Source organism: Somniosus microcephalus, chromosome 14, assembly GCF_052327205.1.
Source record: "Somniosus microcephalus isolate GS21.2 chromosome 14, FLI_Smic_1.0, whole genome shotgun sequence".
NCBI classification, from domain to species: Eukaryota; Metazoa; Chordata; class Chondrichthyes; order Squaliformes; family Somniosidae; genus Somniosus; species Somniosus microcephalus.
The window spans coordinates 75,833,957-75,859,619 of NC_141000.1; the positions used below are offsets into that span (position 1 = coordinate 75,833,957).

Below are 25,663 nucleotides of genomic sequence, written 5' to 3' on the forward strand. Positions count from 1 at the left end.
CCAACGCCGCTCTCTGCGGTCCTCGTGGCAATGGCAGCGCCTCGCGTTTTCCTGCGCGCCTCTCTCCCCCGTTGACGCTGCTCGGCCCTTGAACACCAGCTGCGCTCTGCTCTCTCTCGTCTCTCTCGTCTCTCTCCCCCGTCGACGCCGCTCGGTCCTGAACACCGGCTGCGCCCTGTGCGCTCTGCCCTCTCCCTCTCCCCCGTCGACGCTGCTCGGCCTTTTTCTGTGCCTCTCGGTCAGGCTCTAGCCCGCCGCTGTCCGGGAAGGGTCTGTGCAGTACCTGTTGCCAGCCCGTTTTGCTTGACCACCATGACTGGAAAGCCAAGCCTGGCTCTCGACAGCCTCCCCTGCGATGCTCAAATCTCCGCTGGATGACTGGGCGGTTGCCCGTGGTCGACGCCCGTGCTTCTGCACTCGACCTTCTTCCACTGTTCTCCAGGAGCGAATCCCTGGGAGGTGATGCGGAGTTGCAGGTAGGTTCGAACTTGCTCGCCGCCACTGTTAGATCCGTGTATCTTAATGTTGTGTCCTTCAATAATCAGACAACAGACTGCAGAGAACGATTCAACAGGTGTTTACTGAATGAGGGTTACTCGAGAACTAACTATACAGATCACTACTCAGGGTTTATATACAGGTGTGGTCACTGCCGGTACTACAGTATACAGGAGCTGTAAAAAGTAGTTCTCTCCCTTAAAGGTACATACATTACAAGTAGTACACTGGCCACTCTCCAGTCCACATCCACTTTAAAAGGAACTCCGAAATATAGGGCTGAATTTTAATGGGGAAGGTGGGTTGGGGAATCCGGGAGAATGGGTTTCCCACCCCTGCCAAATTCGACGGCAGGGCCTGATTTGAATGAGAAGCCTCTGTTTACCATCCAGAGCCAGCCAGATTGAAACAGGGCCTCGGTTTAACGTCTCACCCGAAAGATGGCACCACCAACAGTGCAGCACTCCCTCAGCACTGCACTGGAGTGTCAGCCTAGCTTTATGTGCTCAAGTCCCTGGAGTGGGACTATGAACCCACAACTTTCTGACTCAGAGGCCAGTGTGCTACCAACTGAGCCACAGCTGACACTGTGAATAAGGACGCATTTGTCTCCCGCGCCAAAGTGGCATAACTGATGGAGGTTGCATAGTGTGATTGGTGTGCTGTGAGCACGGGAAGGGGAGTGGAAACTTGCGGGAACGTTTGATCTCACTCGGTGCTGAATAAGTGTCTGCTGTTTATTAACAAACTGGACAGAGCAGTGTAGTAAAGACCAACACAGTGACCACGAACCAGATCCACTTTTAGTGAAATAGTTCCTTTTCAAACATTGTATTCCAATAAATTTAGAGGCACTGGGGAGGAGTGAGTTTCGGTAACAACTTATTTTTAAAAATCTAGTCTTAAATTGATATTTGAAAGGCAGGGGCGGCCGACTCGGTTCTTGGGGTTTGGAATGAGAGGTGAGGCAGCAGGTTTGCGAGTTGAACATTTGCCCCTTTCCCCCCGGCTCAGCGCTGGGTGGTGTGTTGGAGAGGCGGGCGAGGCGGACCACCCACAGTGTGAGCAGGGAGAGTCCGCTCACAGAGCGGCGCCATTGCACGCAGCACATCTGCTGGGCTGTGGAACCCAGGACTTTGGGGAGGAGGAGAAAAGAGCAAGAACAAGAACAAAAAAACACCTTAGAACAGACTTGGCCAAATCTGGAAATATGCAAACGAATGGACTTTGCGCACAGAAGGTGAGACGTGACATTTGTGGAAGTTTTATTTAGCGAGGGAAGGAAAGGAAAAAGTGAAAGCAGGAAAGTTGTTTGAGTTGAGCAGACAAAGGAAGCTGGTGGTTTGGTTCAGTCACTGCACAGGACGAGGTATGTGGATTAAAGACTGTAAAATGGATCTTTCCCCGAATACCTCAATATGTTTATTTTTTTAAACTTCCTTGAAAGGGACCTATTTTGCAACATATCTTGATTGGAAAAAATGCCGGGCGCTTTGTGATTCGGTCTTTGTGTGGAGGTGCTCTGTGCTGCAGAGTAGAATGAGATTGTTCGAACTGCTGAATGAACTCGATGGAGTCGGGAGTGGGGTGATTCAGATAGCAGAGATATTTTTTCATAGAAAGCAAAATGACGCATTGTCACTTTTGCTCACGGCAATGCGTGATTATTGGCCAAAATAAACTATTGCTTGTGGTTATTATAAAGGAACTGGACGGGTGGGATCTCTCACGGCCAGGACTCCGGCCCACAAATACTTGGGGGTAGAGGAGGTTGGCATCACTGGATAAACTGGGTCACTGGTGCAAAAGTGGAATGCAACACTATTGGAGACCAAACACTATTTAAAAACAGTAGCATTGTGATAAATCACAGTAATCTCCTTGTAAATAATATAACACATGAATAAACCATTTAATTTTGCCAGTTTTCTCAAGTAGATTTTTAAAAATTGCAACTCATTATCTTCCTCACTTTCTGCACAATTGCCTCCCTGACGGATCTGACCGATGCACTAACCCTCGTGGCTGGTGTCAGTGTGGGGAACTGGATTGGCTTTTAAAAAGCCCTTTCAGTTGATTAACTAGAAGCTGGGTTGAGGGTCGATGCAGCAATGCCAGAATAAATGTGAAGAATTGAGAATGCCTGACAGCCCATATGGAAAAACGTGGTTGTTTCTGTATATGTTGCAAAAAAAATACATCCCTATAGTCCTTTTGGCAGTTACAAGAAAGTATTAAAGGTGTTTGAAGTAATTACAACAACTTGCATTTATATAGCACCTTTAACGTAGTAAAACGCCCCAAGGCACTTCATAGGAGCTTCATAAGACAAAAATTGACACGGAGCCAAAGAAGGAGACATTAGGACAGGAAAATTACATATCTACTACATGTAATAGTAATTCACTAATTAATTATATATTTTTAAATTTAGACAGATACTGTAGCCTCAATGTACCTATATATTTTCTGTTCCATGCATTTAATTATCTTTTATATTTCTGGTTCAGCATTTAAGCATGCCATCACCTCCCTGTACCACACCTTCACAATGAACTTTAATACCAGTGTCAATAGAAGTGTGGGAAACAACACTTCACAGGAAGATGGTGGAGTCGTCATTGCAGAATCCGTTGCTATCATTGTCATTGCTGTGTTAATCTGTCTGGGAAACCTGGTGATTGTCGTAACTCTTTACAAGAAATCTTACCTCTTGACACCGAGCAACAAGTTTGTCTTCAGTCTGACTCTCTCCAATTTTCTGTTGTCTGTTCTGGTGCTCCCTTTCGTTATCGCGAGCTCCATCAAGCGAGAATGGATCTTTGGTGTGGTTTGGTGCAACTTCACAGCACTGCTGTACATGCTTATCAGCTCAGCCAGTATGATGACCCTTGGAGTCATTGCAATAGATCGGTAAGACCTGTTTCATTAGCTACCTTTTCTTTAATAGAGCAACATGGAGATTAGATTCTGTAGAAATGGTACAATATTTATATACTCTTTCCTTTCTGTTGAAAAGATCCTAGGAATTTACATGAGTAATCTGTATTTACTGCATTTGTACAATGAATCTGTGTACGGAACACCACATTTTCAAAAGTTCCGTTACATTGATCCTCTTATCTATACAGGGATTGCCTACAGATATGGAAAAGAAATTGCAACTTTTGAAAATGGTAGTTGGATTGTCACTTAATTCCAAAGCATCAGAATATCAAGGGGATTGAACTGAGTAAGCCCTTGCTACAAAAATGTTTTGCAAAATACCAGCAACAATTAAGGCTAGCCATATAATGGCAGTCAGTGATTTACTAGAAATAACAAGAAGTGAAAAAAAGAGGCAACTCATAGCACCTTCAATGTAGAACAACATCTTGAGGTGCTTCAGAGGTTTAAGGAAAAATGGATGGAGAGCAAAAGGAAAGTTTAGGAGGGGTGACTTAACGTTTGGTCAAATTAGGGTTTTAAGGAGGGTCTTGAGAGAGACGGTGGTGGGGTTTAGGAAGGGAATTCCAGAGTTTGGGGCCTAGGTGGTTGAAAGCATGGCCGACAGTGGTGTGGGAAGGGGGATACACAGGAACTTGAGTCAGAGGAACAAAATGTTGTGGGGGTGGGATGCGCGAGTGAGGTTTATAGTGCGGGAGGATGTTACAGAGTTGGAAAGAGGTGAAGCTATGTTGGATTTTAAACACTAGGATGAACATTTTAAATCTGAGGAATTGGGTGCCCGGGAGCCAATGTAGGTGAGCGAGGACGGCTGATAGGTGAATGTATCTTGATGCAGGATAGGATATGGGCAGCAAAGTTTTGGATGAGCTGAAGTTTAGAAGGTGGAAGATGCCAGGCCAGCTAGGGGAACATTGGAGTAATTGTCTGGAGTGGTAAAAGCATAAATAAGGGGTTTCAGCTGCAGATGGGTTGAGCCAGGGATGGAGGTGGGTGATATTAGGGAGGTGGAAGCAGGTAGTTATTGTGATGGAAATGATATAGGGTTGGCAACTCAACTAGGAGGTCACAGGCAATGCTGCCCCTAATTTTAAATTTGGGTACACGGTCCATTCAAAGTTTCACACGTGCGCGAAATTTCACATTGTAAAAGCCAGTCCTGGGCAGCGCAGGATGAGCAGACAGCAACGCATCTTAGAGGGGAACGTTGGTCACAGGATGCCAAGGTTGTGAACAGTCTGGTTCAGCCTAAGACAGTGGGTTGGGAGGGGGAATGGAGTCACTGGTGAGGGCAGGGAGTTTGCGTCAGGAGCCAAAGATGACTCAATCTTCCCAGTGTTTAGCTGGCGGAAATTATGGCTCATTCAAGACTGGGCATCGGACAAGCAATCTTATAGTGTACACGTGAAAGCTGGCTCCATGTCTGCGATGATGTCAAGGGGAAGTATGTAGGCACGGAAGAGGAGGGGGCCGATGATGCATCCTTGGTGGACTCCCGAGGAAATAATGTGGGGCTGGGAAGAGAAGCCATTGAGAAGAGATGAAGTGGCTAAGATCGGACAGGTAAGAGTGGAAAAGAGGCCAAACAAAGTGAGCAAAAAGGACAGCAGAGGGCAAAGGGGGCAAACACGTAATATAAATGTAAAATTTAACCTTTGATCGGTATTTTTCATGTATACACTTGACTAGAAGTGACTTTGTGGTTTCTTTGTTTCTACTCGTTTCCTGTTGTATTCCTGAGTATGGCTGATCTAACTATGTATAGAAGGTAGATGGGGTACTGGGAGATGTGTTTCCCAGTCACCTTGATTTCCCAGAGCTTGTTTGATCACCTTCAAAGGTTGGATAGGAATTTTCAAGTGTTTTTTCCCCCTAAATTTATACTCAACGTCCTTGAGTATAAAATGTACACTTTAAAAAAAAAAGTCATAAAATGAAAAGCAGTTAATCCTTTTAATGCTTCCCATTAGAAATGACTATTAATCTAAAATTCACTTTAGTAGCTCCTGGTTTAGAATAGAAAAATAGGAGCAGGAGTAGGCCATTCGTCCCTTCGAGCCTGCTCTGCCATTCAATATGATCATGGCTGATCCTCTATCTCAATACCATATTCCCGCTCTCTCCCCATACCCCTTGATGCCTTTTGTGTCTAGAAATCTATCAATCTCCTTAAATATATTCAGTGACTTGGCCTCCACAGCCTTCTGTGGTAGAGAATGCCACAGGTTCACCACCCTCTGAGTGAAGAAATTTCTCCTCATCTCAGTCCTAAATGTCCTACCCCGTATCCTGAGACTGTGACCCCCTCGTTTTAGACCCCCCCCTTCCAAGCCAGGGGAAACAGCCTCCCTGCATCCAGCCTGTCTAGCCCTGTCAGAATTTTATACGTTTCAATGAGATCCCCTCTCATTCAAACTCTGGTGAATACAGGCCTAGTCGACCCAATCTCTCCTAATACCACAGTCCTGCCATCCCAGGAATCAGTCTGGTGAACCTTTGCCGCACTCCCTCTATGGCAAGTATATCCTTTCTTAGGTAAGGAGACCAAAACTGCACACAGTACTCCAGGTGTGTAGCTGAGCCATACTGACCAGTTCAGCTCAGTCACTGCTGATGCTGCAGTGGCTGATTTCAGCTGGGACAGCAATAGTGGTGCTACAACTGAGGGGAAAAAATCAATTGGGTTTCCTGTTCCTTCCTATTCATTATCCAGTACCCTCCACTGGAAATGCAGGTGTGCAGATATTACGTAAGGCCAAGGTTGGGCTCAGCACTGATGCTGGCATTTACTGTCTAGGCTTGTACATGAAGAATGGCCACTTGGTTAAGGTACTGGAGCATGCATGCTTGGCACCTGTGAAAGTATGCCAGTAAGTAGTGAATGGCCTTGGGAGAAGGGAGGTGAGAAAATTAGTGGAGAAAGAGAGAGAAAAAAATGCAAATATAATGGAGCTGGTTAAAAATGAATCCCTCTAACTTTATTGTTTTCCTCATTCTGATCTTACTGGGTTTGACACATCTCAACTGGTCAGTTAATGGCATAGAGTTGGTTTAAATTTCAAACGGTGACTGCTTTGTTATAAGAAAGAAAGCCAGAGGATGAATTACCAGACTTGTTCCGAGCAGCAGCGGAGAAGATAAAAAATAGTGAGCAGGAGTTACTGAAACAACCCACATGAGGGAGCTGAATTAACATCAGTTGGTGATATAGTTAGAAAGCTGGTGTACTTCAGTGGTAAATGTGTCTCTAACTGTGTGAAACCGCTGAACTCAGTAACTCCTCCAACCTGGTGTTCTGAACATTCGCCGTTAACAATTTATCCGTTAGTAATTGAAAAAGTCTAAAATAAAGAAAAGGTTAGTTACTGTTTTTTGACTTTTGCTTGAGGTACCATTGACAATTTGTAAAGCTCTTTGTCTTCTTTTCATCAGTTAGACCACAAAAACTGTTTTGTTTCGTTTAAATAATGATTTTCAGGTAATGCCTATGAGCTTGTATCAGGGATTGGTTTCTCTTCCTCCTCCCACTAGGTACCAAGTTCTGGTCAGCACTTTCTTGCATCAGCAAAACAGAGTCCACAAACTCTGGCCTGGGGGGAATCGAGCTGTTTCTCCCAAATGTGATGCTGCACATTGGTGCTCTACTTGGTTGCAAATGAAACCAGGGCATTTAGCTTTAGTTCACATTTGATGTCCCATGAAAACACTAGCAAAACACTTTCCACAGTTGGGTCAGTTTATTCCATGCTGATTTGCTGTTTCGCGGTAACATGCTATGTATCTCGGTACATCTCTTCTCCATTTTCACTATTCTTTTTAAATAGAACTGCCTGTATATTTTGTAAATGTTTTACTGCCAGAACCCATGTTCATTGTAGAATAAACCTGATAAAATTAAATATTTGGATTAGCTTGAAATTGTGATTATTGAGTTTCAGTTGTTATTGTCCCATTAACTTTACCTTGAATATGTTTGTTTTATACTTTTGTTAGATTTAGTGTATTAACTAGGAGTTCCTGTACAAATAGCAAAGGTGGTAGTTTTGATATTTGAGCTGTTGTGTATGACTGAGATTTTTTGTCCTATAATTATTTCTGATTTCTACAGGTACTATGCTGTCGTTTATCCAATGGTATATCCTATGAAAATAACTGGAAATCGTGCTGTTGTTGTGATCGTATACGTGTGGCTGCACTCACTGATTGGATGTCTTCCTCCTCTCTTTGGCTGGTCTACATTTGAGTTTGACCAATTCAAATGGATCTGCATAGCTGCATGGTACAAAGAAGTAGGCTACACTGCCTTTTGGCAGATTTGGTGTGCACTGTTGCCGTTTTTAGCCATGGTCATTTGCTATGGCTTTATATTTCGTGTGGCCAGGCTCAAAGCACGGAAAATCCACTGTGGAACTATCATAATTGTGCAAGAAGAATCCAATAAGGATGGAAGAAAAAATTCCAACTCCTCTACCTCTTCTTCAGGGAGCAGAAGGAACACCATCAATAACATTGTTTATTCAGCCAATCAATGCAAAGCCCTGACAACTATCTTGATTGTGATTGGTGCTTTTGTTGTCACATGGGGCCCTTACATGATAGTGATTAGCACCGAAGCACTTCATGGGAAAGGCACTGTGTCTCCAGGACTGGAGACACTGGTAACGTGGCTATCCTTTACTAGTGCTATTTGTCATCCAATTATCTATGGACTGTGGAATAAAACGGTACGCAAAGAGCTGCTGGGGATGTGCTTTGGGGACAGATACTACAGGGATTCATTTATTGAACGTCAGAGGACTTCCAGGTTATTCAGCATCTCCAATCGCATCACAGGTAACCTAGGAAAAGGGAGTGGGTAAAGCTTCTGCTGCGATGACTGCATCATGAAAAAATATGTTTATTGCCTTTTGCTTTTTCACATTTGGCGCGTTAAACTTATTTTGTTGGGCACTGAGATTGAGGAATAACTAGTGCTGTCAGATATTTGAAGAGTGTAAGATGTTCTGTGTGTCTCTTTTGTAAATAAGACATTGTTTCCATAGAAAATGTTCACTCTAGATTAAGGCTGCTCCAGCTTTATACAAGAGTCTGTTTTGTCAGTTTCATATGGATTTTCTTGCAGCTGAAATTGACCAGCCCACTTGTTTACTTTTGATTTATATAACATGAGCATTGGTAAATATATTCCTGAAATTTTAATTAAATTATGTAGACCTTCTTAGAGTTACAATAAATAGAGGCCGACTGTTTCCGGGTTATTAAAAGGTAGAGTAGAATGAATAATATGCCTAAAATGTGATTATTTAGGAGAAATCCTGCTGCAGTATGTTGTGTCATGCAGACTTGCAGCTATGAGGAATGTTGATGCTACGAGGAAGGGGACTGGTGAGGGGAAGATGAGAGGGAATGAGATTGGGTAACAATTTGCTTAAATCCTGAGGTATTATAAGTAGAAATTGCTGTAATATGTTGTCTTTTTAGCGAGGGGTATATGTTTGATTATAACATTTGAGCTTCTCGCAGACTGCTGGTATTGTGATGCTTTTACAATGGCATGACGAAATTGCTTTGCAGAGAGGTCCAGGGGCATATTTCAGCTGCATCAGTTTATAAAATTTTCATTCCAAATTCATGAGATTCATTGCCTTCGGAATGTGAATCCTCTTGTTAACCCTTTCAGGACTTCTAGCAACCCTTTCTGTACCAAAAAAAAAAGTTCATTTTGTAGGAAACTGTGAATGAAATAATCTGTATGCCTGCTATTCATATTCAACGATTTTCCTTTAGCAAAATGAGCCCAGTGGCTCTCCAGTCCCACCTGTTGGAAATTCCTCCGGGCTTGTTCCGTAACGAGTGAGTGTTTTCCATCGGCTTGACATCATGTGGATATACTGTGTTTACCTATTCTGGTGACAGATGTACTGCTGTAAACACCATGAATCAGGCAGTGCTGCACTGCATGTAGGAGTGTCAGTGCACAGACCCACAATGTGAAATGATGCATGATTTTCTTTTGCCTCCGACTCTAATCCACTCTGCTTGGGGTGGGGGGTAGAAAGGAAGGAGAGAGCATCACGATGCCTCACTTCGGCCAGGGCTCTATCTCCAGGTGACTGAAGTAAGAGCAGCATTGTGGGAACAGATGAGCCACCTGGTGTCTCGGTGGCATGGACTCATGGTCTGGAAGGACTGAGTGGTCAAATCTGAGGGGGTGTGTCCCTCAGCTGTTCAAAGCAGCTCTAAATCAGAGTGGCATTAGCAATAGGTTTGGCTTTGAATTTTTTATGACGATATTAACAGTAGGACCCACCAGATTGCTGCTTTGAAAGTTTCCTGTCCAAACAGATTCCTGTCCAAACACCCTATCAGCAGATATCTGCAGTCCTAATTTTGAGATCCTGAACAAGGTTTGTTTATATGCTGCCAACCTCTATTCTGGATTCTGGTGGGGGAGGTGAGGAACATTCTAGTTTGTTAAAATTTACATTTTTCTCTCTTGAGAGATATCCATGTCAGTACATGGAGTGCGTCGGTCTCCTGCTGCCGGCATAGGGCTCCTGCTGCCGGCATTGGGCACTGGCTGCTGGCATTGGTCATGCTAAGGTTGGGTTTAGCACAGTGAGGTGCAGAGTAAATCTCACCCAATTACCCAAAAATGTGCCTTAACCCATACCACTGAGAACCATCTCTAATTGTAACAGTATAACATTTTTCATTTCCCATACTAGCCATCTTTACAGGACTCTGTGAGACTGCCATTGAGTGTATATACAATTATGGATGATTTTGTGCTGTGGAGGATACCTACTAGATAAGACCAGCCATATGTCATCCTTATAGAACTGTTGCAGCTCCCCAAGAGAGATTTGCTTCCACCAGCCCCTCCTCATTAAACTAGGCTGAATACAAATCCAGGTCCCAGTGGTGAAAGGACACTGTGCCATCCAGTTCCATAGTTCTGTAGTATTTGGAAATGTGCAGTACAGTATCTCAACCGGATTCCATGAAAAATAAGTAGACCCATGTAGCAAGGTTAGTAATCTATTAGTATTTGTAAATATCAAATATATATATTGGAGAAGATTGTTGGTTTTTTATTGGTAAGTTGATATTTTCCAAACTATCAAATATAAAATACAACAGTCTCCTGCAAAGTTAAAGTTTTGGCTTTACATTATTTATGTCAATTTGACAATAGACAAAAACAACCAACCAGAGCCTCAACCCACAGATGGAAAGGGATCAATTGAATAGGAGGAAAGCTGGACAGATGTTTGGGTGGAGCCAGCACTGGTCCAAACCAACCTCTGGAACCTCTTCATGAAATCAGGTTACAGTCATTAAGGGCATTATAATTGCAGTATGAATTAAAACTATCTCATGTAAAAGTCCAGTAAAAAGTGAGTTCTACCAATGATCAAAGCAGAGCAAGGGATTACAGCTTTAAGGATGTTAATTTACAGGTATTGTTCTCAGCTAGTGCCTATAGAGTATGAGACACAGACAGCAGACCTAAGTTATGTTCTTAGTTGTGTTTTACATTCTGCCCAGCAACAAGGTAGCTCCAAGATATTGGGAGGGGTGACCAAAAGCTTGTTTGAAGAGGTGGGTTTTAAGGAGCGTCTTAAAGAAAGTAGGTCGAGAGGTGGATGAGTTTAAACATAGAAACATAGAAAATAGGAGCAGGAATAGGTCATTCGGCCCCTCGAGCCTGCTCCGCCATTCAATGAGATCATGGCTGATCATCCAAATTCAGTACCCTGTCCCTGCCTTCTCCCCATATCCCTTGATCCCTCTAGCCTCAAGAAATATATCCAACTCTTTCTTGAATATATTTAATGAACTGGCCTCCACCGCCCTCTGTGGCAGAGAATTCCACAGGTTCACCACTCTCTGGGTGAAGAAATTCCTCCTCATTTCAGTCCTAAATGGCTTACCCCTTATCCTTAGACTATGACCCCTGGTTCTGGACTCCCCGGCCATCCGAAACATCCTTCCTGCATCTAGTCTGTCCAGACCTGACACAATTTTATAGGTTTCGATGAGATCCCCTCTCAATCTTCTAAACTCCAGTGAGTATAAGCCCAATCGACACAATCTCTCCTCATACGTCATTCCTGCCATCCCAGGTATCAGCCTGGTGAATCTTCGCTGCACTCCCTCCATGGCAAGAACGTCCTTCCTCAGGTAAGGTGACCAAAACTGCACACACTACTCAAGGTGCGGTCTCACCAAGGCCCTGTACAACTGTAGCAAGACATCCTTGTTCCTGTACTCGAACCCTCTTGCTACGAAGGCCAACATACCATTTGCCTTCTTAACTGCACCTGCATGCTTACCTTCAGCGACTGATGCACAATAACACCCAGGTCTCTCTGCACTTCCCCTTCTCCCAATCTATTGCCATTCAAATAATAATCTGCCTTCCTGTTTTTGCCACCAAAGTGGATAACCTCACATTTATCCACATTATAGTGCATTTGCCATGTTTCTGCCCAATTACCCAACCTGTCCAAATCGTACTGGAGTTTCACGACATCCTCCTCACAGCTTACCCTCCCACCCAGCTTTGTGTCGTCTGCAAATTTGGAGATATTACATCCAATTCCCTCGTCCAGATCATTAATATATATTGTGAACAGCTGGGGTCCTAGGACCGATCCTTGCGGTACCCCACTAGTCACTGCCTGCCACTTGGAAAACGACCCGTTTATTCCAACTCTTTGCTTTCTGTCCGCCAACCAGTTCTCTATCCAAGTCAATACCTTGCCCCCAATCCCATGTGCCTTAATTTTGCACGCTAATCTCTTATGTGGGACCTTATCGAAAGCCTTCTGAAAGTCCAAATACACCACATCCACTGGTTCTCCCTTATCTATTTTACCAGTTACATCCTCAAAAAATTCCAGTAGATTAGTCAAGCATGATTTATCTTTTGTAAATCCATGTTGACTTTGTCAGATCCTGTCACTGCTTTCCAAGTGCTCTGCTACTACATCTTTTATAATAGACTCTAGCATTTTCCCCACTACCGATGTCAGGCTTACCGGTCTATAATTCCCCGCTTTTTCTCTACCACCTTTTTTGAATAGTGGGGTAACATTAGCTACCCTCCAATCCATGGGTACTGTTCCAGAGTCTATCGAGTTCTGGAAGATGACCAGCAATGCATCTACTATCTCTAGGGCTAGAGTGTACGGCCTAGGAAACTGATTGCATGACTGCCAGTGGTGGCGGGGGGGAGAGGCCAAAGTCACAAGGAGATATAAACCCAGGTTGGGGGGGGGTGCGGAACAGGAACCAATACAGATAAGCGAGTATAGAGTAGGGCTATGGGCAGCATCCAGAGTTTTGGAATAGCTGAAGTTTATGGAGGGTGGAGGATAAGAGACTGACCGGCCAGGCGTGTATTAGAATAATCGAGTCTGGAGGTGACAACAGCATGGATTGAGGGTTTCAGCAGGAGATGGGCTGAGGCAGGAATGGGGTGGGGTGTGGTGCAATGTTACAGAATTGGAAATAGCTGCTCATTGCGATGGAGAGGATATAGCATCACAAACCCAGCTTGGGATGGAAACCATCTGGTTTAGCCTGAAATATCGATAGGCAGGGGAATGAAATCATTGGGAAGGGTGTTGTGGTAGGGGCCGAAGATGATTGCTTAGGTCTTACTAATATCTAGTTGGATGAAATTGTGGCTTATCCAAGACTAGATATTGGACAAGCAGTCTAACAATACAGAGACAGTGGAGCGGTGAAGAGATTTGATGGAAAGGTAGAGCTGGTTATCGTCAGCATAAGAACATAAGAACATAAGAAATAGGAGCAGGAGTAGGCCAATCGGCCCCTCGAGCCTGCTCCGCCATTCAATAAGATCACGGCTGATCTGATCCTAACTGCCAATCCACTATCACAGAACCATCTCCTGAATCTAACAGAATTAGACACACGAAATAGGAGCAGGATCAGGCTACACGGCCCCTGGGCCCGCTCCGCTACCCACAGGGCCATGACCGATCCGAACCTAGACTCGTCCAAATTCCTGCCCGCTCCCCGTAACCTTTAATTCCCTTTACTTCTAGGAAACTGTCTATTTCTGTTTTAAATTTATGTAATGATGTAGCTTCTACAGCTTTTTGGGGCAGCATATTCCATGGACCTACCACCCTCTGAGTGAAGTAGTTCCTCCTCATCTCAGTTTTGAAAGAGCAGCCCCTTATTCTAAGACTATGCCCCCTAGTTCTAGTTTCACCCATCATCGGGAACATCTTCCCCGCATCCACCCGATCCAACCCCTTCATAATCTTATATGTTTCAATAAGATCGCCTCTCATTCTTCTGAACTCCAATGAGTAGAGTCCCAATCTACTCAACCTCTCCTCATATGACCACCCCCTCATCCCCGGGATTAACCGAGTGAACCTTCTTTGTACTGACTCGAGAGCAAGTATGTCCTTTCTTAAGTATGGACACCAAAACTGTACGCAGTACTCCAGGTGCGGTCTCACCAATACCTTGTACAACTGAAGCAATACCTCCCTATTTTTATATTCTATCCCCCTAGCAATGAAAGCCAACATTCCATTGGCCTTCTTAATCACTTGCTGCACCTGCATACTAACTTTTTGAGTTTCGTGCACCAGGACCCCCAGATCCCTTTGTACTTCAGTACTTTCCAGTTTCTTGCCATTAAGATAATAACTTGCTCTACGATTTTTCCTGCCAAAGTGCATAACCTCACACTTTCCAGTATTGTATTCCATCTGCCAAATCTCTGCCCACTTACTTAGCCTGTCTATGTCCCCTTGCAGGTTTTTTATGTCCTCCTCACTCACTACTTTCCCTCCCATCTTAGTATCATCTGCAAACTTTGATATGTTACACTCGGTCCCCTCCTCCAAATCGTTAATATAGATTGTAAAGAGTTGGGGACCCAGCACTGACCCCTGCGGAACACCACTAGTTACTGATTGCCAGTCTGAGAATGAACCATTTATCCCAACTCTCTGCCTTCTGTTAGATAGCCAATCCTCTATCCATGCCAGAATATTACCCCCAATCCCGTGATTTTTTATCTTAAGCAATAATCTTTTGTGTGGCACCTTGTCAAATGCCTTTTGGAAGTCTAAATACACTACGTCCACTGGTTCCCCTTTATCCACCCTATATGTTACTTCCTCAAAGAACTCCAGCAAATTTGTCAAACATGACTTCCCCTTCATAAAACCATGCTGACTTTGTCCTATTAAATGATGATTATCCAAATGTCCTGTTACTGTCTCCTTAATAATGGACTCCAAAATTTTACCTGCCACAGATGTTAGGCTAACCGGTCTATAGTTTCCAGCCTTCTGTCTACTGCCCTTTTTAAATAAGGGTGTTACATTTGCAGTTTTCCAGTCTGCCGGGACCTTTGCTGAGTCCAGGGAGTTTTGGAAAATTATTACCAATGCATCCACAATCCCTACCGCCACTTCCCTCAAGACCCTAGGATGTAAGCCATCAGGTCCAGGTGATTTATCCGCCTTGAGTCCCATTATTTTACCGAGTACCACTTCCTTAGTGATTTTGATCGTGTTTAGCTCCATACATGTGGAGGCTGACCCCATGTCTATGGATGATGTTGCCAAGGGGCAGCCTATAGATGAAGAGGAGGATAGTTCCTTGAGGGACTCCAGAAGAGGGGGTGGGAAGAGAATCCATTGATGGAGCTGCTCTGGCTACAGTCAGATAGGTAAGAGTGAAACCAAGTGAGGATAGTCCCACTGAGCTGGACAATGGAGAAGAGGAAGTTAAGGGAATTGGGGGAGGAGATAGTCGAAGGGCTTGCCATAATTTTCCAATCTTCCCTAGATGCGGGGGAGGTGCATGAGGATTGGAAAGTGGCAAATGTGATACCATTGTTCAAGAAAGGGTGCAAGTACAATCCTAGTAACTACAGGCCGGTCAGTTTAACATCAGTGGTGGGTAAAGTTTTAGAAATAATAATCAAGGAAAAAATTAACGGGCATTTGGAGAGGTTTAAGCTAATTAAGGAGAGCCAACACAGATTTGTAAAAGGCAGATCATGTTTGACTAATCTAATTGAATTTTTTGATGAAGTAACAGGGAGGATTGATGAAGGGAATGCAATGGATGTTGTCTACATGGATTTTAGGAAGGCATTTGACAAAGTACCACATAGAAGGCTGGTTAACAAAATTGAGGCTCATGGAATAGGTGGGTCATTGACAGCTTGTATAAGGAATTGGCTTAAGGACAGAAAACAGTGAGTTGTGGTAAATGGCTGTTTTTCAGACTGGAGGATGGTAGACAGTGGTGTTCCGCAAGGGTCAGTGCTGGGGCCACTGCTTTTTTTGATGTATATAAATGGATATTGGAATATAGAGTAGAATTTCTAAATTTGCCGATGACACCAAACTTGGGGGTGTGGCAAACAGTGAAGATGATACCAATCGACTGCAACAGGACATAGAAAGGTTAGCAGAATGGGCAGACAAGTGGCAGATGGAATTTAATACAGAGACGTGTGAGCTGATGCATTTTGGCAGAAGGAACAGGGAGAGGCAATATACACTTAATGGCACAGTTTTAAAGAGTGTGCAGGGACAGAGGGACCTGGGAGTTAATGTGCATAGGTCCCTGAAGGTGGCAGGACATATTGAGAGAGTGGTTAGCAGAGCATATGGAATCTTGGGCTTCATAAATAGATGTATTGAGTACAAAAGTAGAGAAGTTATGCTGAACCTTTATAAAGCGCTGGTTAGGCCACAACTGGAGAATTGTGTCTAGTTCCGGTTACCACACTTTAGGAAGGATGTGAAGGCACTTGAGAGGTTGCAGAGGAGATTTACCAGAATGGTTCCAGGGATGGGGGATCTTAGCTACAAGGACAGGTTGGAGAAGCTGGATTTGTTTTCATTAGAGCAAAGGAGGTTGAGGCGTGATTTGATAGAGGTGTACAAGATTATGACGGGTTTGGTTAGGCTAGAGGGGAAAAGGCTGTTCCCACTAGTTGATGGTACAAGGACTAGGGGACACAGATTTCAGGTTTTGGGCAAAAGATACAGGGGGAATGTGAGGAAAAACTTTTTAATGCAGCGAGTGGTGACGACCTGGAACTCGCTGTCGATGGAAGTGGAGACACTCAATGTTTTGAAGGGGAGACTGGATAGGCACTTGAGGGAAATAATGTCTTAATGAGGCAGGGCTACGGGGATAGAGCGGGGGAATGAGACTGACTGGATTGCTCTACAGAGAGCTGGCACGGACTTGATGGGCCGAATGGCAGCCTCCTGTGCCGTTATAACTCTATGAAGTGTTGGAGGAAGAAGGTGTGGTCCACTGTATAAAAGGCTGCAGAAAGGACGAGGAGGGATGAGGATGCACCATGGTCAGTTATATATGATGTCATTTGTGTCTTTGCAGTAAATATATTTTCTCATAGCAATAGCATGATGCTTCAGCACATTCTAGATTTAATGTAGTGTATCCGTGAACAAGATATTGCGCATTGTTCTACCCTTGGGGAGGGAGAGCCCAGAAAGTGAAAAGGAAATAAAATGAAACACAACATTTTCTTGAGTTACATTTTAATATTCATTTTAATATTGCAGCTGGAAAGAGAAACATATTTTGAGAAAATACTGTAAGGAAAAGAAATAATGACATGGAACATTTGAACATTGAAACCTTTAAGTATGAATGAATGGAATGAAATTCCCTTTTACTGTAAAATGAAAAACAACAACATCCTAATATGGAACATTAAGATTTAGCATTCTCCCGTAAATCCAGCTGTGCTCTCCTATTGAAACCAAAATCCAAACAACCCTTCCTGTCTGTTCTGAATCATCAACAACAACAACTTGCATTTATATAGCACCTTTAACATAGTAAAATGTCCCAAGGCACTTCACAGGAACATTATCAAACAACATTTGACACTGAGCCACATAAGGGGATATTCGGGCAAATGCCCAAAAGCTTGGTCAAAGAAGTAGGTTTTAAGTAGTGTCTTAATGAGGCAAGAGAGGTAGAGAGACGGAGAGGCTTAGGGAGGGAATTCCAGAGTTTAGGGCCTTGGCAGCTGAAGGCACGGCCACCAATGGTGGAGCGATTAAAATTGGGGATGCGCAAGAGGCCAGAATTGGAGAAGTGCAGATATCTCGGGATTGTAGGGCTGGAGGAGGTTACAGAGATGAGGAGGGGGTGAGGCCATGGAGGGATTTGAAAACAAAGATGAGACTTTTAAAATCGAGGTGTTGTTTGACTGGGAGCCAATGTAGGTCAGCGAGCACAAGGGTGATGGGTTAGGATACGGGAGCCAGAGTTTTGGATGAGCTTAAGTGCTGAAGAACCCCACTAGGTGTTCTCCATGGGATCATAAGAACATAAAAAATAGGAGCAGGAGTAGGCCATTCGGCCCATCAAGCCTGCTCCACCATTCAATAAAACCGTGGCTGATCTTCTACCTCAACTCCACCTTCACGCTCTATCCCCATATCGCTTGATTCCCTTAATATCCAAAAATCTATCGAACCCCATCTTGAATATACTCAACGATTGAGCATCCACATCCCTCTAAGGTAGTGAATTCCAAAGATTTACAACCCTTTGAGTGAAGAAATTTTTCCTCATCTCAGTCCTAAATGGCCAACCCCCTATTCTGACACTGTGATGGCTGACCCCTTATTCTGAGAGTTGCCTTATTCAGGCAACTTGCAAGTGGTGGGTGTTGTGAATGTGTTTATTTTAGCAAGATTTTCATAATTTCAAGCATCCTTATCACCAAGAGATGGATGTAAAAATGAACTGGCAGTATATCCAACTCCTGCAAGATCTTAAAGATTGCTAGAGAAAAACACCTCTAAATTGGATGATACTGAAAGGGTTAACCTGTGCTATTGCTCAGATTTTATATCCCAGTCTTGGCATTTGTGTTAACTGTATAGCAAACATCTATTCAGTAGAGTATAATAATTAATCTTAATCAAACATTTAAGTTGGTGGGATCCAGTGGTCTTGGCCCCAACACAATAGTTGACTTAAGACCATAAAGTTTTATTGTAGAATTTAAGAACATTGTAAGTTTGTGAACATCAGTTTTAAAAACAAAAGCATTTTCCCTCCCCCCCCCCCCCCCCCCCCAAACCCCTCCCAATTTGCAAATTTAAGTACCGGCAGCAGTTTACTGTTGCTCTATAAAACTGATCAGTAACTGTAGTGTAGTAAAGACATGGGCCCTTGACTGAGCACAGCGCTGCACACAGCCAGTGCCCACCAGGAGACACTGGATAGTGATTAACAGAACGTTGGTTGATTTATTTCCCAATCCCAAGTACAGAGATCCTCACTCAGCGATGCTCCTGATGCTGCCTTGGCTCAGATCAGTTAACTATATATAATGGCTCAGTAACACACAACGTGTATTTACTGTTGCAGCCATTGGGACAACCAATGGTTTTCACAATGGGCGACATGACTCTGGTGCTGTTTAACAACTGCATCGCTGATTTGTAAACCAAAATTAATCTTTACATTGTTCAGGATTATGAAAATGCTAAGAAATATAAACCATTTCAGTAAATAATAACTTCAATAGTTTTTTTTGCAATAAATATTATAGATGTGAGGATATTGGATTCTGTGGAGGTGGAGTGATGCCTATCTCCGATAGCTTGGTAAGATGCAGTTGCTATGGCGTCTTTGTCTCTGTGGCCTTGCAAAAGTGTTACGCAAGTGCTGATGTCACTTTCATGCTTTACAAAGAATTTCCGTACAAATAAAGGTACAAATATTTGTGGAATGAATATAAATTTGTTTGACTGAGTGCATAAACCAAATGTTTGATTTTTAAAAATCCATTTTATGCAGTTGTGTGGAAAGAATAAATTTAACATTACATTCTATTTGTTCTTTGGACAGATTTGGGATTGTCTCCACATCTCACAGCCATGATGGCTGGTGGACAATCACTGGGGCACAGCAGTAGTACCGGGGACACAGGATTCAGCGTCTCTCAGGACTCAGGTAATTGTTCTTGCCATTTACAGCTGGCACTACTTGTTGCAGAAATTACTGTAAATGTGCACAGTATTAAAAGTTAATCTGCTAAAGCCATTTGTAACTAACAATGCCTACATTACATACTTAAGGTTTCTCATTAGAGTTCTCTTACATGAAATGGTACCTGGATATTTTTGTGTATTTTGATTTAGTTATATGATCTATAATTAAAAATGCGTGAGACAGCTGCCTGCGTACCCTGGAAGATTTTACAGAAAATGCTCCACGACCATGCAGTGTCAGAACTAACTGCGTCTGCTGGTATTTTGGGGCATGAGTCAGCTGAGGGTTGCTGAGTTACTGAAGAGTCCAGTGACTTGAACCTGACATTTTTTGAATGCAGTTTCCCCAGTATATGTTTTCTCCTTTTATTTTTTCAGTTCCCTGACCTCCTCTATTCCTGAGAGAGAGAGAGAAAGAAGGTGGCCTGTTCCCTGACCTTTTCCAGCACCACTAGAAATCATGGGGTACCCCTGTTTCATTTGATTTCATTTATTACCTTCCCTTTCATTTTATTTTCCTTCTCTCTTCCTCGGCTTTTCTATGCAGAGTTACTACTGACTCTCCTTGGTGCAGAATGAGGAGGTCAAACTTGCATTCTCCCCTTTAATGCCACTAAGCATTAATATTTTGTGGCATTTCTTATAAAAGTGGGTTAGCATACTGTGCTTTCACTCCTGAGGCTTGGCCCAAAGCAATGCAGTGTCACCCCAGGTCCTAGAGGGCTCACATCACAAAACAACCCACAATTTATGGCTCAGATTATGAGCCATAAGGTTGTGGGTCTAGTCCTTCTCCAGGACTACAGCATTTAATTTAGCCTGGCAGTCCAGTACAGTACTGAGGGAGTGCTGCATTTTCAGATGTCCAGTCCTTTAGATTGACATGCTAATCCTGGGACCTATCTGCCTGTTCCAGTGGTTCAGGTGGAGGGTCTTGTACTGTAAGAAACCCTAGTCAACATTCTTCCATCAACCAGCAAGTTAACTACTTAGTCTTCTCATTGCTGTTTGTGGAATCTTTCTAACTGTGGGAACTAAGATTTATTGCACATACTATTAATCTGTTCTAGTACTTGGTTCATGGAAAGCCTCTCTCTGGTATTGTGTTGTCACAAAATTCTGCTGTTCATCCTTTTATATAAAACATACTTTAGGCACTGATGTCCTGCTGTTGGAAGATTTCAATTCAGATGGAACTCAGTATTCGCACCACAATAATTGTTCAAATCGAAGGCGGAGTTCTGTGACAATTGATGAACTCCCAGAACCACAAGGTATTTATATAGATGGTTTCTATTTCTGAGCTACTATATTTTTGTGTATAGTTTTGCTGAATTAAATAGTTTATCAATTGAATTTTAGTAGTTATTTTTTATTTAATAAAATTGCCAGAACAATACTTAATGTATGTTTCTTGTTTCCCTTTACATTTTTAGTATAAGTGCGTAATGCAGCAAATAGAATTTGTATTGCATGTCCATGATGATGGTTTGTGATGTCTAAGATAATTCGCATGGCACTATAATATTTCACAAACTAACATATGCATATTATGAACAAGGATAACTGAGGGTTATTTCCTTTATTTAAAAAAAAAAATTATATTTGCTTATGTGTACCTGGATTTTGTACTAATTTTTTTGTGTAAAAAGTATTGCATGTTGTATGTGGAATAATTAGTGCGTATTATTTGCATCAATGGTGCTTTAATCTGGTCCATATCCTCTGGAGCTTTAGACCACTGATTATCTCTATCTCTATTTGAACTGGACTATTTTAACCAAGGCCAACCTCTATCTCTTCTCCTTCCACTTTTATTACTTTAAGATTGCAAGAAAGACTCCTGTAAAAAGAATGCTACAGTGAATGTGGCATAATGCTACTTTAAATAGCTGGCCCAACCCAGCTTGGCGATTATAAAAAGGGACTGTGCAACTGTGCTGTCTGCCTCTCACAACGTTGTGTCCTTCCCCTGCACTTCTACCACAATGACTGAGCCCCCTACCGCTCAGTTATTTTTGTTGGAAGAAATTCTGCATTTCTGGTTGTGGTTAGGAACTGGTTTTAACTTGGTTAGGAGCTAGGAACATGACTCTACTTAAGGGAAAACCCACTTCTGTTCTAAGGGGTTCCCAAACCCTACCTCCAGCTCCCCTTGCTATGTCTATAAGAAATATCTGGTCATTATCACATTGCTGTTTGTGGGAGCTTGCTGCGTGCAAATTGGCTGCCGCGTTTCCTACATTACAACAGTGACTACATTTCAAAAAGTATTTCATTGGCTATAAAGCGCTTTGGGACGTCCAGTGGTCATGAAAAGCGCTCTATAAATGCAAGTCTGTATTTCTTTCTTTTCTTTTATAACTGCACCCATCCCATCGTCAATCTCTCCCCAACCAAACTCCCATCGTCATGTTTTCTCAGTGGCAGCCCGCAATCCCTTTGCAGTGTATTCTCACTCTGTACTGCTCTCTTGCCCCAGGTCTCTTTCCAAACCCAATCCCATCATAAAAGGCCAGCCAGAACTCCCTACTAAAGAAAGACTTGCATTTATATAATGCCTTTCATGACCTCAACGTCCCAAACCACTTTACAAACAATTAAGTTCTTTTGAAGTGTAGTCACTGTTGTAATGTAGGGAAACATCATACTACTGCCACATTCCATCACGCTACGCCTAGACCTCAGAAACTCCTCCCACTACTCGCACCACATCACCGTCCCAGTGCTGTCAGATTCCAGCATCCAACATGACACCCTAAGGACCCCTATCCTGCCACTCCTGTTGGACAAGGACAAAATTAGGTCTGGCTGTGATGTACCATTGTGCTTGAATGGCCTGTTGATCCAGATTGTGAATAATGGATAAGTAGGTGAGGTATTGGGAAAGTTAGCACCCACTGAATTTTCTTTTGATCGGGACCATGGCTGATGTGCACAGAAACCCTTATCGTGGTATGATCCTGGGTGTTTAATAGCAATCTTTGACTCCTTTTAGAACTTTTCATTTGGTCAACTGGATCTCTAACATGTGCAAAACTCATCATCATGTTTGAGTCTCCAACTCAAATTACTGAGAAATTCAGAGTTTGTTTGCCTGAGATGGAGTGTGCATTCCTTCCTGAGGGACACATCCCACTCACCTATGTCCAGGGCTCAGGCTTGGGGACCTTGCGAATGCAGAAGCACTGTGGAGTTTAACCAACCGAAACCATCTAACCTACCAGCACAGAGAATCCAGCTAGGATCGCTCTACACATTAGGGCATTGGTTGCAAGGTTAGCTGTAGTTGAGTGGGAACCATTCCAGTTCCCAGTGGCAGGTGTAATCCTCCGGCTTTTATTAGTGAGTCAGGATGGCTCATCACGCTGCCTGATCAATTATCAGCAATGCTCTGGGGTACTGTGAGCTTGCCACAAGCAAGTTTTCCACAAAGAGTTCAGTTGCTTTTAAACTCATCACCAGGTGTATCATCTTGTGGATTCTTTGGAGTCAAGTTGATTCTCAAGTCTAAGTTTGGACACTTGCAAGGCAAACAGCAGGTACCAGGAGCTCCCCAAGGGTGGCACAGTGAGCAGCACAATTCAGCATAGAATGTGCATTGCCACTAACCTGACCACAGTGTGGATATATACCACACCCCAATCAATACTAGTGCTAATAGTTGGAGCAGCACCTCCTTGCTTGTCTGCATCCTCATCATGAAGGGCACCAAATGCAATTTTTAAAAATTCATTCATAGGATGTGGGCGTCGCTGGCAATCCCAGCATTTATTGCCCATCCCTAATTGCCCTTGAGAAGGTGGTGGAGAGCCGCTGCCTTGAACTGCTGGAGTCCGTGTGGTGAAGGTACTCCCACAGTGCTGTTAGGGAGAGAGTTCCAGGATTTTGACCCAGTGACAATGAAGGAATGGTGTTATATTTCTAAGTTAGGATGGTGTGTGACTTGGAGGGGAAGACTGAAGAATCTTGTGTCCCTTTTTGGCACAGATCTGAAGGATCTGTGTCTGTGCTGAAGTCAGCATTCACCATGACCTGCCCTGAATGATCAAATCGGCTGTTTTGATTTTGAGAGCTGTGGAAAGATTTATATCACACTTGGGGACACCTATACCATATCCCAGTGGTTAGCCTATTGTTCAAGATGATAGGTGGACCATTATAGATTCTCGAGAACAAAAGGAGCAGTTCAAGTCTTGCAGCTCACTGCATGTTGGAACAATATTGCAGCAAGGAGTTAATGCCTTCAGGAATGGAGGAGAAAATTAGCAAGAAGAAATACAAAAATCATGATTCTAAGATTGTGCTGGGGTAGAAATGCATTTAATCCTATCTTGTTCCTTTGCAGAAGAAGTTGACCAATCTTCAATCCTGCAAATCAAAGCAGATGTTCACAAAACTCTGGACAATTTTGCTGCCAGTTTGGCCAAAGCTATCGAGACGGATGCCAAAATGAGCCTTTTTGGGGAGAGCAGTTTGCCTGGAGATTTGTTTACGGTTATTAAAACTGTACCTGGGGGTACCAACAAAGGAAGCAAAATCTCTGCAGGTCAGAGATTGAGGCTGGAGAGTATTGATGAAGGAATTGTTAATGATGGCACAGAGGAAGAGAGTGCTTGAGGGGATTGAAATATACTTGCAATATAGAAAGGACACGACAATAACACATTTATTTCACCAGGTGTTGGATGTCTGAGGCTTAAAGCGTCTGTTGGTATGCATTCATTTGTTGTACAATTGTTCAAATATTGATATATAAAATAATGGGTGAGGAATTCAGTCGGTAGAAAGATTTAACGAAAAGTGGGAGAAGCCAAAGAAATGAGTTTACAGCTTTGACATCCTAAAGTAATTATTTCCAGTAATTTGGTGCAGAATAAAATTCTTTGAAAGAAAATCCCCAAGAGGAAGAATGCTGGGATTGTGCTAATTCTAGAAAGCAAGAAGTTTAAATGTTGTTTCTTACCTTCCAGCAGTGGCAGCCGGTGTTTAGTAACAATGTCTGTGCCTGCACTATTGGTGGTGAGAATGGGCACATAGTTGTTACTCTGCTGGCATAACCTTCCACAAAGGTTAATCAGCTAATTGAAAACTGGGTGATTCTTACCCGAGCCTCAAACCAAGTGTGTTCCTAACAAAAATCATGGGGGAGGGGGGAGAAAGGGATGAAGAAAGAATGCAAAGAAAATGTCAATTTGTAACTTTTTAAAATGGGCAAGAACAGTATCTGATAACTTTCAGCTACACAGTGATGAATTGACTGACTGCAAAAGAGCCAGTTCTGGTTCAGCAAACCTGTTGCTATACAGGTTTCTAAACTCCCTGTATTCAGACCGTTCTAAAAATAGACCTGCAGCAGGCGGTAATGTTTAAAAAAAAAAGTCTTATCTTAAGTATTGATTTTTTTTTTATGTCCAAAATGTTTTTGGATGCCTATGGAAATGTATGAGAACCAATAGGAACAGAACATAAGCCAAACTAATACTACATATAGCTGAGCATTAGGGTTATACCATTCAAATTATAGTAAATGTGTCCTTGTACTATTTTGAAGATGCTCACTGTCAAGTGTTTACTTGTTTCCAAGCCATGTGCTAGTCAGTTTTTTTTTCCATGTTTTAGACAAGTAAATGTTATGGGTTGTGTACTTCAAACTAAAATATATTGAAGATTTTAGTCAGTTAAAACAAATGGCAGATTTTTTGTCATCACGTTTTGTATTAAAATAAATCTGAAAAAGCTATGTTGATATCTAGCCTTTTATTTTCACATCAGTTTGACATTTAATATCCTTTGTCATCTCCTGCAGCGTTATACATAGCACATCAAGGCCAACTGTAGTCCTCAAGTGAAATGGGGTCAGAGGGAAGGGGGATAGATAATTAGATCAGGACTGAGGGAGGACTGCCATGAAGGAGATTGGAGGGGAGGACTGCCATGAAGGAGCTGGATTAGAGGTCCACTGTAGAGGGGAAGTTACAGTAGAGTAAGATACCAGAGGAAAGGTAGATGTGAGAGTTGGGGGAAGAAAATGAAGGCTTCTGGAGGATTTCAGAGTGGGTGGAGCCTAGAAATGTATAGACAAAAATTGACACTGAGCCAAAGAAAGAGACATTAGGTCAGCTTCAACTGTTACTCAGTCACTACCT

The 25,663-nt window shown here is 42.9% G+C and overlaps 1 protein-coding gene across 1 annotated transcript; it reads left to right on the forward strand.

Moving 5' to 3' along the window:
* The first annotated feature begins 1,161 nt into the window (after positions 1 to 1,161).
* On the forward strand, positions 1,162 to 25,255 carry gpr161b (G protein-coupled receptor 161b). Its single transcript, XM_086006720.1, has 6 exons — positions 1,162 to 1,738; positions 3,009 to 3,411; positions 7,553 to 8,277; positions 19,372 to 19,476; positions 20,669 to 20,788; positions 23,863 to 25,255. Exons 2-6 carry the CDS (start codon positions 3,050 to 3,052, stop codon positions 24,132 to 24,134), a joined length of 1,584 nt encoding a protein of 527 aa, XP_085862846.1. The 5' UTR covers positions 1,162 to 1,738; positions 3,009 to 3,049; the 3' UTR covers positions 24,135 to 25,255.
* Positions 25,256 to 25,663: the final 408 nt, after the last annotated feature.